We start from the raw sequence: 17,852 nt of genomic DNA on the forward strand, positions 1-17,852 counted from the left end.
CTTTACAACCATAAACGAACATGGGCTGGTGAAAATGAAGGTTTTGCAACTAATTTATCAATGGGCTCAGGCATGCACTTTTGTGTGCACTGCTATTTCCTAGCAGCAGCAAAAAACAATAGTGAAAATTTTCATGCTACTAAAACAAGGAAAGAAACAAGCAGGCAGTCCACTTTCCAGTACTACAGGCAAGCAAACTAAAAATTTTACCTAAACATTTTCAGCATACTGCAGCAGTACATCGCACGATCTGTGTTATTTTTACAACAGCAGCCACAAACTGGGTGAAATGTTTATGCCAACACCACTGATTCTGCAACACTAAAATATGAGAAAAAAAAATAAAAGGCACAAACCTTCTCAAATTTACGTAGGCACTCTACACGCTGGAGCCTCAGCATGAAAATTGACCTTTTGATGCCATCAACATCTGCACACATGGACTGGACTGCAATTCCCACACCTGCATTCGTGACAGCTTGAAAGAATAAAAAAAAATATATAATAAAATAAGCCTTTAACATCCTGACTACCTCATTCACTCATCACTCGTATGTCTGCATCCAACAAAAATGAAAGAAGTGGACAATTTTTTTCTAACATTCTTCCATGAAAAACAAATCTCCAGGCTATCACTGCTATGTAAACAAATACAATTTCCAGTTTGAGAGTATCACAAGATGTTTAAATCAGATCACACTGAGCTATATTTGATTAAACAAGAAAGGTTTCTGTGGAAGTTCACCAGAAATTTAAATATAGGAAATTGACACGAACATAAAAAGAAAGCATAAGCCCACAAAGGTGTTTATATATATATATATATTTTTTTTTTCTAAGGAACTTACCATGGTTTCCCTTTGTAGCTTATTTCTACTTTCATGTGGATGGCACTTTTTTTTTCATGAGCTCAATTTGTGAAAAAGGTCTCACCGTGATCCAAATAGCGTAACAGCCTTGATCGATGGTGGTCGAGATGTCTTGAAACTGCATGATGTATTTCATCTATGAAAATCTAAAAAATAAAGGTAAGAAAGTTACTTTAGTTGCAGCTTGTCTTTTCACCCCATACTGCATGAATCATTATTTTTGTGTGACAAAATTTGAACAAAATGCCCAAACTTCCAGTTCTCCAAAAAATAATATGCACGGTTATGACCGAGTCAAAATTTACACATCATTTATTACACATGAAGCAGTCATGATTATATTTAGTGACTACAAAAACACACATCTAATTATAGAAAACTGGTGAAATATATAACAGTTGCAAAAATAGAAACTTTTGTATAAAAACAGTGAAGAAAAAAAATATATACATGTATGCAGATCCCATGCCCTGTGAGAATTGGTTTAGGTGACGTTTTCATTGATATTTGCGAGGAACACTGCTCTTTTTTAGCAACCATTTCCAAGTACAAAGGACACGGCCAACATAGACTTATTTTCACTGAGAAATGCCTCACTCAGAGTAAACTTGTGGTGCTCCAATAGGCAGATGCCATGCATAACGATGAAGGAATTACAATATTCATTTGTTTATTTATTTATTCAAAATACCTTACAGGCCCGAATAATGGGCATTGGGTAAGGGAAGCTTCAAAAGATCTTACATAGTATAAAGAGCATACAATTAGAGAGAACACAAAGCACTTTGTTAATAATGATACAAGGAAGAATCAAGTCTACACAAACTCTAAAATCCTCAGATCAAAAAAGAAAAAAAAGGGCATTCAAGGCATACAAGAAGCAACACACACAAGAAGTTATTTAAGGTAAGAAATGAATGCTTATGTCGTGACGGAATTTTTCTTTGTTAGCTTCAGCTACCAGGGTATCGGGAAGGTAAGCGGATGACACGTAGAAGCGCAGATGAGTTAAAAGAGTCTGTTTTACCATAGATGCGCATTAAAGAATGATGATTATGCAATTTTCGTGAGGTGAATGGAGAAACTTGCAGAACTATTGGTGATGGCCTTGGTCCGTGAACATACTTGTGAAACAGCAATAAAAGTGCTACATCACAACGAACGTTCAAAGAAGGAATTGATAAATTGTTTTTAATTTGCGTTATACTTTTGTTGCAGTTGTAATTTTGTGAGATGAATCGAGCAGCTCTATTCTGAACAGATTCTAGCATAGTGGTTAAATAAATGTAATGAGGGGACCATATTGAAGAAACAAATTCAAGTTTAGGGCGAACAAATGTAAGATAGGCTAACTTGCGGACATTAGTCGGCGTCTCACGGAGGTTCCAGTGTAAATATCCCAAGTATTGGGAGGCAGTTCCGCAGATGTTATTGATATGTGTAGTTCAGGAAAGGTTTGATGCCAGGGTTACGCCTAGATATTTGAAAGAAGTAACTACAGACACAGGATTGTTATTAATATACTATGAAAAGTTGGAAAGGAAATGTTTGCGAGTGAAAGACATTACTTCACATTTATCTGGATTAAGCGACGTTAGCCAGGTGCTACACTAACTGCTAATAAGGTCAAGATCATTTTGAATTTTTATGTGGTCATCAGTACTAGCAATTACTCGGTAAATTATACAATCATCTGCAACAATCTGCACATGAGAAGATATGTTATTTGGTAAGTCATTAATATATATCAGGAAAAGTAGTGGACCAAGGACACTGCCCTGTGGCACACCAGAGGAAACGTATGATGTGAAAAGAACGGCATGATGACGATGGCATAACAACAGCGGAATGACGACACTGATTGCTGACAACAGAATGATGTCGACTGAAAGATGGTGGCATGATTACAACGGTGTGGCAACGACAGCACAATGATGAAGGCATGATGATAATGGAGTGGTGACAACAGAATGTTGACACCATAATGACCAAGGCATGATGACAATAGACCAACGACGATGGAATGATGTTGATGGCATAATAAGGAAGGAAGAGCAACAATGGAATGATGACGATGGATTAACGATTATGGAATGAAGACAGCAAGAGGATGATGACAGGATGACAGCATGGCAACATAGAAATGACGACGATAAAATTATGCCGGCCAAATGACGATGGGATGATAATGAATTGACAGCATAATGACAAAAACATGTATTGATGACTGAACAATGACAATAAAGTGAAGACGACGGAATGATGGCAGTAGCACAACAACAAAGGAATCAAAATGATGGGAATGAAGGCAACAAAATTATGACCAAGGAATGATGATGGCGATATGATGACAAAGGTGTGCTTGTGTCGGAGCTCACATCTGTATCTATGTAATTCACCTGCTGCCCCAGGCCACCTCGTTTTGCACTTTAACCGGTACTGGTTTGCACTAGACCTCGAACCAGCCAATTATGCAAGCAGCCAACACCCGAGAGGTGGGGGGAAGAGGCAAAGAAAGCTCCACTTCAAAAGGCACTTATTTTGCACAGCTTCAGCTAGTACACAGTTGTAAAAAATTTGATGACAGCCTTGACTGCCAGGAAGATGGCTTCGATATCAGAGCTGGACTTCCTCATACATCTTCTCTTATGTGGCTTTCCAACTTTGCGTAGCCTTTAAAAGCTGGAGCACAAATCATTTTCAATGGCAGTTCTCCGTTGCTGCTATCAGTTTTTGGAATGTGGTGGGTTCCACACGTCATTTTACCATCACAACTGCTGGTGCCCATATTTTTTTATATATAAACAGCAGAATAGTGGCTCTAAAGATGATACATCATTACGTACTACTAAATTTGCCTTCTACCAACAAAACTGGTTTGTTTCCTGTGCCAAAAAACGTTACCCACAAATGTATGCTGCACCATATGTGATAAAAATAAATGCGTGTCTCGCATAGTCAAAGGTTTGCTGCATTCAAAATATTACAACAGACAGATAAAGAGCAACCACATGCACTGAGAGTAACATAGGGGGAATATTTTCAGCTGTAAATACTTTTAAATTTAAGTTTAATCAACTTTTCGCATGCCTAGCTACTACCAAACATTTTAGAAAAAGAAAGAAGAATTCTTTCTAGTTTTAGCTGCTATGGATACGATACTAGATGTCGCTAGACTGCTATGCTCCGTTCCATACGTAGCAGTCAACGCTGAGGAAGCTACACAAGAAGTTCGGTCAAGGAAAGTTATCACTCCGTGCGTTTTGACTATGCTTCACTAAGCATTCCGTCCATGCTTCGAGCAGCATTCGCTCAGGCGAGCATGCATGTGAGGCTCCTCGCGACAGGTTGCAAATAAAATAACCAGAAAAAAAAAAAACCATTATCTAAAACAATGCATTAGCAGCCGTAGTATAGTACAGTGTGTTTGTTTCTAAGGGTGAAAACTTGTTTCATTCAATATCGAGCCTATATAAAAAACTGTTGCAGACATTTGCGGTCAAAAAACACGAAACTATATCTAAGTGCGAACAAAGCCATTGTAAGAAGTCTCTCTAGCCTCCACAGTGTTGACTGCTACGTATGGAATGGAGTATAGATATGACACAGATTAAGGATAAATTTGTAGCATTTCATTCCCTCTCACTTTTGTCAAGTTAGAAGTTCGGTGTCATATATGACACAGCATGTGACAAGGCCCAACAATGACAACCCAAAATGGCACAGAAGTTCAAAGTGTAAATAAAATCTACTTGCCAGCTCTAGGTCAGGATCTTCCGTACCCAAAAGACATCCAAAGGGATCTTGAGAAAGCAAAATTGTGGCCTGTAGCCTCTCAACTTGTCTATTATGCTATAAAGAAAATCACTTTCGGTGAGCAATGACTAACACATTTTCGACATGCTAGTATATATAAGAATGACAAACAAAAAACTGTGATCAATGATGTTCTTGGTACACTTCTCTTGCCAAGAAAAAAACACATTGCCTAACATATTAGCTAAATGAGGTCAGTAAAGGCAAGTTCCAACTCGGACAAGGACAAAGCTCTGACTGCACAATACGGGCACTGAAGAGTTTTATTGGAAAGACACAGAGGAATATATACCCACATCCAAAATTTCCTCGAATCGACTTGCTCAAAGCTTGAATGAGCCCTGCGAGTCTGAGTGGGCCCGAATGAATCATATAGAGTAGCGCAAGTCTGACTCAGGATGAGTCGAGACAAGTTGAAGTGGGCATGAGCTTGAGTTGGAGTGAGACCCAGTGAATCATAGCTGGTGCAACTCTGAGTGAATTCAAGTTAGTTAAATGTGGTTTAGTGGCGCAAAAGCGGCTAAGGCTATGCTGCGCCAAACACAAGGTGTTTTATAATACTATTTTAGAGGAGAAAGGCTGTGTTAATCTATATTTTGTGTAAAAAGCCAGTGTCGTCTAGGAATTTATGCAGGTCAGGTAATGGGATTATCGAATCATCTCCTAAAATTAAAGCAGGATGTAAAGGCATGTGCATTTGATATAGGTTGTGCAAAAAGTTTCATCTTTGTACGTCAATGTGTGTGCATGTGAGTAATATATGCATGACTGTTAGTTGTTCTTGGCATTTTTCACATGTTGGCACGTCCTCTTTTGTAAGTAGATAATTGTGTGTGAGGTGTGTGTGCCCAATGCTTAGTCGGCATAGGACTACTTCAAAGAAGCGCTCCTGGTGGTTGCACGACTTCCACTCACCAAGTACGGGTTTAGTGAAATGTAGCTTGTTTTCTGTACAATGGTCCCATTCGTGTTGCCACTTTGACGTTAAGGCCTTCCTAATGGCACGGATACTATCTTTATATGGAAGCGTTGTGTTTATTATGTCTTTGTATGCTGCCATCGACGCACATCTATCTGCTGCTTCATTGCCCGGTATCCCAACATGTCTTGGTACCCAGCATAAGCGGATTGATCTCCCGTATTTGTTAAGCGCGACCATGTTTAGTATGTTCCCTTACAGGGGTTCACACTCAGATTTGAGATTTAGAGCCCTCAGCGTACTTAAGGAATCAGTGTATATGACTGTGTTTTTGTGCTTGCCAGTGATAATCTTTTTAACTACAACCCATACAGCATAAACTTCAGCAATGAAAACAGAGGCATGTTTTGGTAGACGAATACTTCTTTCCCAATTTTCTGTTATGGTCCCTACACCCACGTGTTCTTTTGTTTTGGAGCCATCAGTGTAGAATTCCATGTGATTTTGATATTTATCCTGAAGAGCACTGAATTCTTGTATGATGTGTTCATGTGGAGTGTCTGTTTTCTTTAGATGTGTTAATGTCCAGTCGCACAACTGTGTGAAATCGTACCACGGGGCCAACCGTTGTGGTTTCTTGGCAACCTGGAGGACTTCGTGGGGAATGTCATAATCCCAACAGTATTGCTCATACCGCAGGACAAGTGGCCTAATCATGTTCAGTTTATTTGTGTAGTGTAAGCGTGAGTGGCACTGTGTGACGATGTTGTAGCACATGTGTTGCGGTGATGACTGAATTCTGAGTATGTAAGAGAATGTGAGTAATGCTCTGCGGTGCTGTAATGAGGGTTCATTACACTCAACATATAAACTTTGAATAGGTGACGTTCTGTAGGCGCCACTTGCCAGTCGCAATCCAAGGTTATGTACTGGATCAAGTCGTCGGATGTAGGACTGTCTGACTGAGCCGTAAACCACGGAGCCGTAGTCTAAAAGGCTACGCACAAGAGACCGGTAAATACGTAAAAGACAGGTTCGGTCGGAACCCCAGTGCTTATGAGATAAAACTTTGAGGATATTCAGTGCTTTATTTGCCTTAATCTTTAGTGTTTTAATGTGGGCTAGGAAGTTTATTTTATGAAAGGTTACTCCCAAGAATTTACGTTCTTGTTTTACCGGCAGTGCGGCATCATTCAATTTTAGAATTGGGTCCAAGTACAATCCTCGTTTTTGTGAGAATGGCACTGTAACAGTTTTTTGAGTACAGAAGCGGAAGCCATTTTTCTCAGCCCACTCCATTAGTTTATTAATTGTTATCTGGAGCTGCCTTTCACATGTTCGTAAGTTTGAGGCGCAGCCCGCTATTTGCAGATCATCGACGTATATGGAGTGCATAACAGAGGGGGGAATGACTTTGTTAACAGAGTTCATTTTTACTATAAAGAGTGTTGTGCTTAGTACGCAACCTTGTGGCACGCCGTTTTCCTGGATAAATGTGCGCGAGAGCACAGTGCCTAGACAGATTTGGAATGTTCTGTTGGACATAAAATCAGCAAGACAGTTTAGCATTTTGCCATGGATTCATAACGCAGCGAGGTCACGTAAGATCCCGAATCTCCACGTGGTGTCATACGCTTTTTCTAGGTCGAAGAATATTGCCAGGCAGTGCTGTTTGTGTAAGAAAGCTTCACGTATTTCGTGTTCAAGTCGGAAGAGGTGGTCCGTCACTGAACACCCTTTTTTATACCCGCACTGATGAAAATCAATGAAGCTTCGTATATCAAGCGTGAAGGTTAACCTCGCATTTACGACACTTTCGTATGATTTTGCCAAACAGCTTGTCAGGGCAATGGGTCGAAAGCTGTTTGGGGATGTGGGGGATTTACCTGTTTTTAAAAAAAGCACAACTATTGCGTTTTTCCAACTTTTTGGCATGCTTCCGGATTCGAATACTTTGTTAAAAAATTTAAGGAGAGCATCTACGGATGCTTGGGACAGGTGTGCGAGCATAGAATAATAGATCCGGTCAGGACCTACTGCAGTTTTTTTACCAGCACAGAGAACCCTGTTAAGTTCTTGTACTGTGAATGGAGAGTTGTATTCATCCCTTGACATACAAGCAGTTGGTAGCTTCTCCTTTTCTGCTGACAATTTGTATTTTAAGAACGTGTTCAAAAAATTAGCCGAGCTAGAGATGTTATAGAAATGTTCCCCAAGTATATTCGCTTGTTCTTGTAGTGTTGTCTGAATGCCTGAAAATGTAAGTATGGGTATCGTGTATGATGAGTAGTCCCCCTTAAACTTCCTGACCTGTTCCCACATCCTTTTGGATGTGACAGTGCTATTAATTGTAGATACATATCTTTGCCAGGAAAATTTTTCTGCCTGTCTCCGGATATATCGAGCTTTCGCTTTGGCTTGTTTGAAATTTAGAAGGTTCTTATATGTTGGGTACCTGCGTAAGATTCCCCAGGCCTTATTTTGCAGCTTTTTTGCTACGGTGCATTCATGTGTCCACCAAGGATTAAGCTTTTTCCGAACAACGCCAGAAGATTGCGGAATGGCCTTTTCAGCTGCAGAAATAATACAGTTAGTAAATTTTTCATTAATTTCGTCAATGCCTAAGTCTGTTGACGTAAGCTCCTCCAGCCTGGAACTTTCCGTGAAAACAGACCAGTCTTCCATTTCTAATTTCCAATGGCGTGGTTTGTGGGATATAATGGGCAGCGTTGATGTGAGATTGATTATAGCAGGTAGATGATCACTGCCATATGAAGTCTCCAGTACGTCCCATTTAAAATCGGTAAAAATGTCAGGAGAGCAAAATGCTAAATCAATGCAGCTAAAAGTATGTGAACTCGGTGAAAAATGAGTTGGCGCACCTGAATTTAAAAGACAGATGTTATTTGTCAAAATAAAATCTTCGAGAAGTTGTCCTCTTTGGTCATTCTTATCGCTGCCCCAAAGAGTGCAATGAGCATTAAAATCTCCAACTAAAACAAAAGGCTCCGGCAGCTGGCCTATTAAATTTTCCAGGTCTCGAGTTGTAAAATGGCTATAGAGAGGGATGTACAACGAACAAATGGTGACAGTCTTAAAAGATAGAACGGTGACAGCTACTGCCTCGTACGGAGTATTTAATGAAACGTTCCGTGTGGGGATGCCGCCCTGGACGATAATAGCGACACCTCCTGATAGACAGCTGGAGTGCTCGCGGTCCTTTCTTATGACTCTAAAACCTTTAAGAAAATGTGTATGTTTGGGTCCCAGGTTCGTTTCTTGAAGGCAGAATGCTACTGGTGATAACTTATTTATGATGTCTTTGATGTCACCTAGATTGTGAATTAGGCCTCTGCAGTTCCAATGAATGATAAAAGCCATCTTATTGGAATTGGGAAAAAAACTACCTATGCGTGTGAGCTTGAGCTTACAAATTGTAGGTGACATGTATTTAAAAACTGATTACTCTTATGAAGGGCGGTAACCATTCAGGTTACCTTTTCCTTTCTCACAGGAGTTATAATTTGTTTCTCCTTCTGTGAGCGCTCCAAGGAGCGCGGATCTGTTAGCGTCAGTGACGCCGAGGTTTTTGGATCGACCTACATCGCCTTTTCCGAGGCACTGGACGATCGAGAGCCAGGCGCCGAGACGCGCGTCTCGGGCCGTGGGGTACGCTTCAACTTTGGGCCCTACGACACTGTTGTCTGCGGGCCCGTCTTCGTTGCTGATGGAGCAGCACTGGCTGCAACCACCAAAGTGGCGGTTAGGGTTTCTACAGGAGTACCAGACGTGGACCCTGTAGATTCCCGAGACCGGTGTGGCGCTACCCCCAGCCGCGTCACACTGGCATAGCTTACTTGAGGTAAGTGCGCTAGCCTTTTCCTCGCTTCATAGAATGAAATCTTTTCCTTTACAGTTATTGCAATTATTTCTTTTTCTCTTTTCCAGCAAGGCCAGCTACGTGAGTAAGCTGGATGATCACCCTTGCAATTGACACGTTGTGCGGGAGCACTGCAGTTGTCAGATGGATGATCGTTGGCACTATACTTCGCGCATGTTTCCTTTCCTCTGCATGATTGTGATACATGTCCGAACATCTGGCACTTGAAGCACCGCCTCGGGTTTGGTATGTAAAGTCGAACGTTTATTTTCAGGTAGCCTGCGTCGAGTGAACTTGGCACAGTACTAGAACCAAATGTGAGTACTAAGTGTTTTGTGGGGATCTGCTGGTCGTTTCGTCGAAGTCTTATCCTTTGTACCTTGATTACATTTTGCTCCTGGAATCCCTCAAGGAGCTCTTCGTCATTGAGGGTCAAGAAATCTTCTTCTGATATTACTCCTCTGCTGGTGTTGAGCGAGCGATGTGTGGAAATTGTGACATTAGTGTCACTGATACTTTTGAGTTCACTGATTTTTTCGACTTGTTCTTTCTTTGTCAGTTCGAGGAGGAGGTCTCCGCTTGCCATCTTTGATGCTTTGTAGCCTGATCCGATCATGTTTGACAGGCATTCGGATACTATGAAAGGTGATAGTTTTCTAATAGTTGTGTTGCCTTCACTGTGAAGGACATGGAACTTTGGGAAGGTGTCATGATTTGGTTTTAATAGGAACTGGAATGTTGCTTTGGTGCGCCCTCGTTCTTGAGGGCGATCTTGGAGGGGGGGAAAAGCGTTTGCCATGTAAACACTGGAAATTTCGGCGGCGATGGTAGCCACCCACCACCGAGCCCAACTAGGGGATGCTACTAGGTTGGGAATAATACCTGCAGACGCCAGCCATGCATCGCCGCTATAACCTAATATATATATACCCAAGACAGGATATATTACACACGGTTAACCCTTGCCACCACGAAATACGGAAGTAATAAGAAGTGAAGAGAAGACAGGAAAGATGGAAAAGTGGGAGACAAACACGAAGATTGGAGAGGAGGACAGGAAAAGGCGACTGCCGATTTCCTCCAGGTGGGTCAGTCTGCAGGTGCCGTGTATGTGAAGCCGAGGCCGGAGAGGCGTGTTGCCTCCGCAGGGGGGCCTTAAAGGTCCAAACACCCGGCATCGGCTCAACCCCCAGGATCCCCTTTTCCCCAGACATGGCTAAGTCGCGCATGGCTACACGCGGGAGGGTCTAACCCTCGTGTGCTCGGGTACGTGGTGTCGCAACACACCAAACGCCTGCTGACGCAGACGCCCCTGCGGGACTGAGCGAATTCAAGTTTTAACTACATAAGACTTCAATGTTTCTCTTGTCCAAGGGACTGCATGCAAGGCTGAGCCTATATCCAAAGTGAATATGACTACATATTCACTAGTGGAACCACTGGATTCATTGGAACCAGAGACCTGAGTAAACTGAATAAAACTAAAACACTTGTGGCAGTTTACACACTAAGCTGTGCAAGAATTTCAGTGCATAAATACCGTTCAACACACCAATTAAAAGATACTATTGAAACAATACTATACGTTTTTTCACAGTACTTAATAACATATGCATTCCCTGCCTCCAGAGTTCCCAACACATACACAACAGATATGTTGCACTTGCAGCTAACCAATGCACCTCAGCAATTATGATGTGATTATGTATAGATCTGGATGTTTATTTGAGCAAGTACCCCTCTGGCGAATCCGAGCCCAGACAAGTTACAAGCCACCAAATCTGAATCAAAATAGTATGAGTGAGCCGGTGAATCCATTAGTCTAAGACTGAGCCTGTCATTCTGCGAGTTTGAGTGAGTGTGAGTGAGTCTTGCCAACTATGATTTTCGCAAGTCTGAGCAAGTTTAACAATGTGATTTTGGCAAGTCCAAATAACAAAAGTGGCAACCGGGTCTGATTTCTGGCGAGTCTGAGACACTCTGGATACAATTATAACATCAGCCTAAATATTTTTGTTCTGCGAACTCTTCAATCCAACGGTGTTTATATTAAGGGGGCACTTAAACAAAAAACATAATATTTGGGAAAGCAGCTCAGACATTAAGACAAAATTTGATCAGCAGATGGCTGAATGCACTTAGACAAGAATGCCAGGGAAGTTGAATACCACTGCACGTCCATAAAACTTTGTAATGCACAAGACCTCAGAATGCATATGTAACTATTCTAACATTTTTTACTACCAGAGGTTTAAACAAGCATTACAAATGCAAAAAAGAAGAAAGAAAAAACCCTACTTGTTGACATATGACAACCCTCGTGGTTAGCTAGGCTAGATATTACAGATTCTGTCCGCATACCACAGAACTCTTCCACAATATACAAAGCATATTGCAAAAATTGTGCACAAAATTTTCCAATATGCACAATACGTACAATATATCTGCTCTGGGTATGCATAATGTAAGAGAAAGAGAGAAACGTTTATTGTAGTAGAGGTTGTTTGGTTATTGTGGGTGGAGCCCCTCTTCCAGGGCCCCACTGTTTACAGCGGCTCACAGGGCCTGGTCAAGGGTCGCCAGTTGGCTTCCCAATTCCACTTCCGCGAGTCGTGCCTCCCACGACCAGTTATGGAGAGTTTTCTAGCAGTGGCGAGGTGGCAGCCGCCAGGCATAACGCGCACTGGAATGTTATGTGTTCCAATGTCAGTGTTCCTTCGCACCACGGGCATCTTTTGCTGTATTTGTCTGGGTACATTTTGGTGTAGCCTGTATAAACGTGGGAAAGTGTTTGTTTGGAGGTGGCGCCAGTCCTGTGCTTGCCTCCTGTCTAGGTCTGAGTGAGGAGGGGCTTTGGTTCGCCTACTTAATCGTTGTAATTCGGGGATTTCTCTTGGTGCACCGGGTGTCAAGGTGTTCTCTTGGGCAGTGTGGCCCGCGGCTCGGCCTTTCATGCCTCGAGCCAAGCGGTCTGCCTGTTTGTTCCCCGCTATCCTTGTGTGCGCCGGGCACCAGGTCACGCAATGATCTATAGTGAGTTCCGTTCCTAGGATGCGGAAGACACAGCCTGGTAAAGCCCCCCAAGGAAGAGGCAGCAGGCGTCCTGCGAGTCTGTCAGCACGTAGGCCGATTGGCCCTTAGCTTCTGCGGTGCATATGGCCAGAGCTATGGCCACAGCTTTGGCTGTTGCAACTGATTTCATGTGTATGGATGCTGCTGTGGTTGTTCGTCCTTGGCTAGTCACGACTGCTGCAAATCTATTGTGGGTGCCTGTATTCCTGTGATAAGAATTTGCATCTGTAAAGTAAGTATCCGGATCACTTTGCCGCCTTAGTAAGATGGCTGCCCGTGCGCGTCTCCGTGCCGCATGTTGGACTGGGTGCATGTGACGGGGGATTAGTGCCACGTGGATTCTCTCTCGGAGTTCGGATGGCAGTAGTATTGTTTCGTCGCTACAATATTGTGGTGTCAGTGAAGTCTTTGTAAAACCGAGCGTCCCTGAGGTGTCGTGTTTAGCCATTCACACTGCGCCATTAGTGTGGCCGCTGCATATTCCTCGAATGTGTTCATTATTCCCAATTTGTGTAGTCGGATCGTGCTTGTGTTTTCCTTTCAGGCAGGCCGAGTGCTCCTTTACAGGTGATTCTTATGAGCTTGTCCGCATGTTCAATGTCGTTATGTCGCGTGGTTTGGAAAGGCAGGGCATACGTTAGATGACTAATGACGAAGGCGTTTATTAGTTGCATGGTGTCTGCTTCGGTCATGCCTTCTTGGCTGCGTGCAACTCTGCTAATAAGCCCGGTTACGCTCCAAACAGTGCGTCTGAGATTGGAGAGCGTTATGCTGACGCTGCCCGTTTCTTTAATGCACATTCCCAATATGCGCACGTGGGATGCCCTCTTGATAGGCTCTCCCTCCAAGGTGAGCTGCAGATCTGGAGCCCTGGTCGCTCGGATATGTCTAGGTCTAATATGAATGTACTCCGATTTCGCTGGAGCGCACCTCATATAGCTTTCAATGGTGTTGATGGCCTGTTGAAGCGTATCCTGTCGGTTTGCGTAGGATCCTTTGCAGGCCTAGAGTGTAATGTCGTCGGCATGTATGGCACAGCCAAGGTCCCGGTTCTTCTGTAAGTCTAGGGCCATTCTACGTATGCCGATGTTAAAGAGAAGTGATGACAATATGCATAATGTAAGAATTCCTTTCACTTGATTTTACTCGTTTCTGCACCCAGCTGATCCCAGTGATAATGTGGGTGAAGCAGCACTTGGGTCACTGACGAAGTACAAGAAGGAATGGGATTGGAATAATATTGTCACATTGTCCTGGCAATCTTGCTTTAAGGCAAGACTGCAGCAATCAGTGTGATGTGCTTCTCTAGATATCTAACACTAGTGAATATAGGCATAGATTCAATAATTCGCACTATTACGTTTTAAATCACTCTTTCAAGCTAATGCCCTCAATACATTATGCAGAGGCAAGTAGCACTACCATGCACTATATGCTAAGAAGAAAATGGTTTAATTTCCATACTTGTTTGTCAATCAGCAGTACTGGATTACATTTTCTTTGGCAAGACTGTCGAATGTCCCTCCACACAGTCCTCATATAAGAAGCTTGATGATATCGTTCTTCTGCAGTCGTAGCAATAACTTCAGCCTTTAAAACACAGAATAACATGGGTAAAATAATTAAAACTGGGTAAGTGCGGGGCACCTTTGAAAAGGTTCAAGGTCACCTGAAGCTTAAACTTGTGACACCCATTTTGATAATTATCGGTGGCTGTATGAGGTTACTTCCACAACCGTAAGCGTAAGCAGCAAGATTCTGTGGCCTATATAACATGCTACTTAAGTGCCCCTATGCCTGTGGTGACAACTGTCTATACAGGCATTACAGGCAAGCAAGTAACTGCTGTTGTCCTTGCGCTAGTACTTCTAATGCCTGTTCACTCGCCTGGCACACAACTCGGTGTATTACTTGGCTTAATGCACGAATAATAAGCAAACAGTACGAAGTCACAAGTAATATAATTTTACATCCTTGCAGTTACGGTGCTCTTTGTTATGTGCTCCGAGCACCATGCTGTGAACCTGCAGATCAATGCTGCTGAATGCCAAGACAATCTCACATTTCACCTACCTCTGGTCTTCCCTTAAATTGATCGATTATATTACATGTTATGACACAAAGGCATCTGAGGCCGCAGAGCACCATGACAAATATTTATTATATGCGTGAGCTGAATAAAGAAGATTAAGCTTCCCGCCCACACAGCGACATACCTCCTTCAACTTCTTGTAAGTGTCGGATGTGAGAAAGTGAGGTGCTAACTCCTTTAGCTCGTCAAGCACTGTTTGATTACCAGAGCTGTCGAAGTCCTCAGGGGTCCAGCCGAGCGTGATAGCTACAACAGAAGGTAAGAAAGAGCCTCAGAGAAAATTAGTCAGTACAATGTATAAACACAGAATAACAAGATCGAAAATCCTCGCAGGAAGATTTGTTTTTTGTAGATTTACATGTACAGCCTTGGAGTTAGTGGCACAAGGATTTTTTCTGCTGAATACATTTTTGGGCAAGGTTCTGACTGGTGTTGTGCAAGTCCCGGGGTGCTTTTTTCGTTGCTGGGTGTTCGTTTAAACTGGCTGTATTTGGACATGCCCCGAGGGAAGTGAGAACTTGCGCAAGTACAATTAAACAACGTGTTATTATTTGGTATAGGCATAATTTGGCAGCGCCTTCAAGACATCGAAAGGGCAACAGGGACACCAAAAGCTGGAACCCGTAATCATGCAAGCCTGGTACCGCCCGTTAAACATCTTGAACTTGAAATTATCAGGAAAAAAGAAAGAAAAAGAAACTTACATCAAAGAATACATAGCACCGCGATTCAATGTTCTAAAGAAAAAAAGTAACAAAAGAACGGTAAAAAAGGGGGGGGAAAGAAAAGCAGAGTAAGAGGGTTTTTGAAGTTACCAAAAATGTCAGGTGTTCAATGACACTGCGAACAGCTTACCCTTAATGGCAACTTCCATAGAAAAAGCCATGCAGAGGCCTGTCTTACTGTGCTCGTTAAACCTTCAAGCAAACCAAGTTAAAACGGTTTCCACGCAAGGCACTTTCCAGCTCCCGAAATTTAAACGCCGCGGCCGCACCACAGAACACGGCTGCTCCAGCCACACGCCAACGCTGAGATGTGTGGATGGATGGATGGCGGCTATACCCTTTGTAACGGGTGGCGGCTGGCGCCACCTAGCCTTTTGCTCCCCCCATAGAGTTTCTCACTACATTACATTATAGTGAGAAACTCTATGGCTCCCCCTCCCATTTTTTTTTTCTTTCTTTATATCCTCTTCTCCTTAAACTAGTTTTCACTCCCCTCCTCCCCCCGACATAACTATCTAAAAAAGTATAGGAAACATTATCTCCCCGATTTATGGTATTATCTCTCCCTTGACTTCCTCCACCAATCCTCTAGCCTCCCCTTCGTTACTGCCACTCTTTTCTCGTCTATTTGCCCTCGTTCCCCGGGAAAACCCAATGCCCCTTCCATATCTGCCACTGTTCCCTCTGCCAGAGTCGGGCTAAGGTCTGTGCATCTCAGCACTATATGCTCTGTGGTCTCCATTTCGGCTCCGCAAGCTGTGCACCAAAGGTCCACGTCATCAAATTTAGCCCTGTATGTTTTCGTTCTCAAAACCCCCGTCCTAGCTTCGAATAATAGTGAGCTGCCCCGCGAGTTATCAAATAAGAGCTCTCTTAATCTCCTGTTTTTGTGACCTATACATAGATAGCGCTGGCTTTCCGAGCATTCTTTCTTCCCACATTTTTCTTTCCGTCTCCTTCACCTCCTTTCCCACATTAGAACCACGTTGGACACCCTCCCTCGGCTGTAGGTATCTATTCCTCAGCTTCCTCGTTCTGAGTGTCCACTTTGTGTTCAGACTTTTCATGTATAGATGTTTGTACACTTTTCCTGCCCACCTTTTTTCCTCCAGTGCTGGGAGTCTCTGTTCATATTTTAGCTTACTTATTGCCTCTCTACCTTCGAATGACGTCCATCCCATGTCCCCCTGCACTCCCTCATTAGGGGTGTTCCCGTGCGTTCCTAAGGCCAACCTGCTTACACTTCTCTGTCTCGTTTCCATGCATGCCTGAACTTCCGACTTCATGCACAGTACTGAATTTCCGAATGTGAGGCCAGGTACCATAACCCCTTTCCATATGCCCCTAACCACCTCGTACCTATTATAGTTCCATAGTGCCTTGTGTTTCTTTACAGCTGAGTTCCTTTTCACTTTTTCAATCATAATTCTTTCCTGTTCTTCCAAGTACTTTTTGCCCTCGTTTAGCCATATGCCCAAATACTTGTATTTTTCAACATGATCAATCTTAGTGCTTTGTATTTCCAATGGTTCCCCCCTTTCTTCATTGTATACTATTATCCCAGACTTCTCTCTACTGAACTGCAGTCCCAATTTTTCTCCCTCCTCTCCACATATGCTCATTAGTTCCTGTAGCCCTAATCGGGTGTCAGCAAGCAGTACAATATCATCTGCGTACATCAGTCCAGCTAGTACTTGAGCTACCTTCTGCCCTTCCAGCATATAGCTTATGTCGGTTCCTATTGTGCTCTGTTCTAGTCTCTTTTCCATTTGGCTCATGTAAATCATAAAAAGCAGAGGCGACAATGGACAGCCCTGCCTGAGACCTCTTCTTATTTTAGCTGGCTTTGTAGTTTCCCCCTCCCATGTTATCTCTACCTCATTATCTGTATAAACTTGTTGTAGGAACCTAATCATCTTTCTATCTAGACCATATTCCCTCAACTGGCTCCATAACTTTTCTCGGTTTACATTATCATAGGCTGTCTAAAAAAGCTATCCATAGCGGTTTCTGCCTGGCTGCCGCTATCTCTATGCACAGTGTTATAACAAATAAATTATCATCTAGCCTTCTGTTTCTTCTAAATCCATTCTGCAGTTCTCCCAAGATCTCTTCACGTTCTGCCCATTCTTCCATTCTCTTTTTCAGCATCTGCATTGCTACTCTGTATATGACTGATGTGACAGTTATTGGCCTGTAGGATTTAATGTTGTCCTTGCTTCCCTTACCTTTGTAAACTAATATCATTCTGCTTGATTTCCAGTCCTGTGGAACATCTTCCCCTACTACTATTTGTTCAATAAGTTGTCGTAATTTTAATTTACTTTTCTGGCCTAATATGCTTATCAATTTCATAGGTATGCCATCAGGTCCTGTCGCTGTTCCCACGGGGACCTTGTGTTCAATTCTGTCCCATTCCTTACTTGTCATCCTTCTGTACTCCTCCTCTAATTCTGTCCTGCTGTTGTCATTGTTCTCC

At 42.8% G+C, this 17,852-nt stretch overlaps 1 protein-coding gene across 2 annotated transcripts in view; it reads right to left on the bottom strand.

Annotated features, from left to right (window-relative positions):
- LOC126545621 (uncharacterized) overlaps positions 1-15,692 on the bottom strand; it is a 32,709-nt gene extending 17,017 nt beyond the window's left edge. The window contains exons 1-6 of one of the 2 annotated variants that reach the window (XM_055061895.2): positions 15,504-15,692; positions 14,773-14,894; positions 14,021-14,146; positions 4,626-4,721; positions 934-1,015; positions 357-478 (exon numbers count right to left, since the gene is read on the bottom strand). In XM_055061895.2, coding sequence (XP_054917870.1) covers positions 357-478; positions 934-1,015; positions 4,626-4,721; positions 14,021-14,146; positions 14,773-14,894; positions 15,504-15,534 — 579 coding nt within the window. In that variant the 5' untranslated portion in view covers positions 15,535-15,692. The remainder of the gene's footprint in view (positions 1-356; positions 479-933; positions 1,016-4,625; positions 4,722-14,020; positions 14,147-14,772; positions 14,895-15,503) is intronic. The other variant, XM_050193548.3, reaches the window with a different exon arrangement.
- Positions 15,693-17,852: the final 2,160 nt, after the last annotated feature.

The sequence above is a fragment of the Dermacentor andersoni genome, chromosome 1 (genome assembly GCF_023375885.2).
Source record: "Dermacentor andersoni chromosome 1, qqDerAnde1_hic_scaffold, whole genome shotgun sequence".
Taxonomy (NCBI): domain Eukaryota; kingdom Metazoa; phylum Arthropoda; class Arachnida; order Ixodida; family Ixodidae; genus Dermacentor; species Dermacentor andersoni.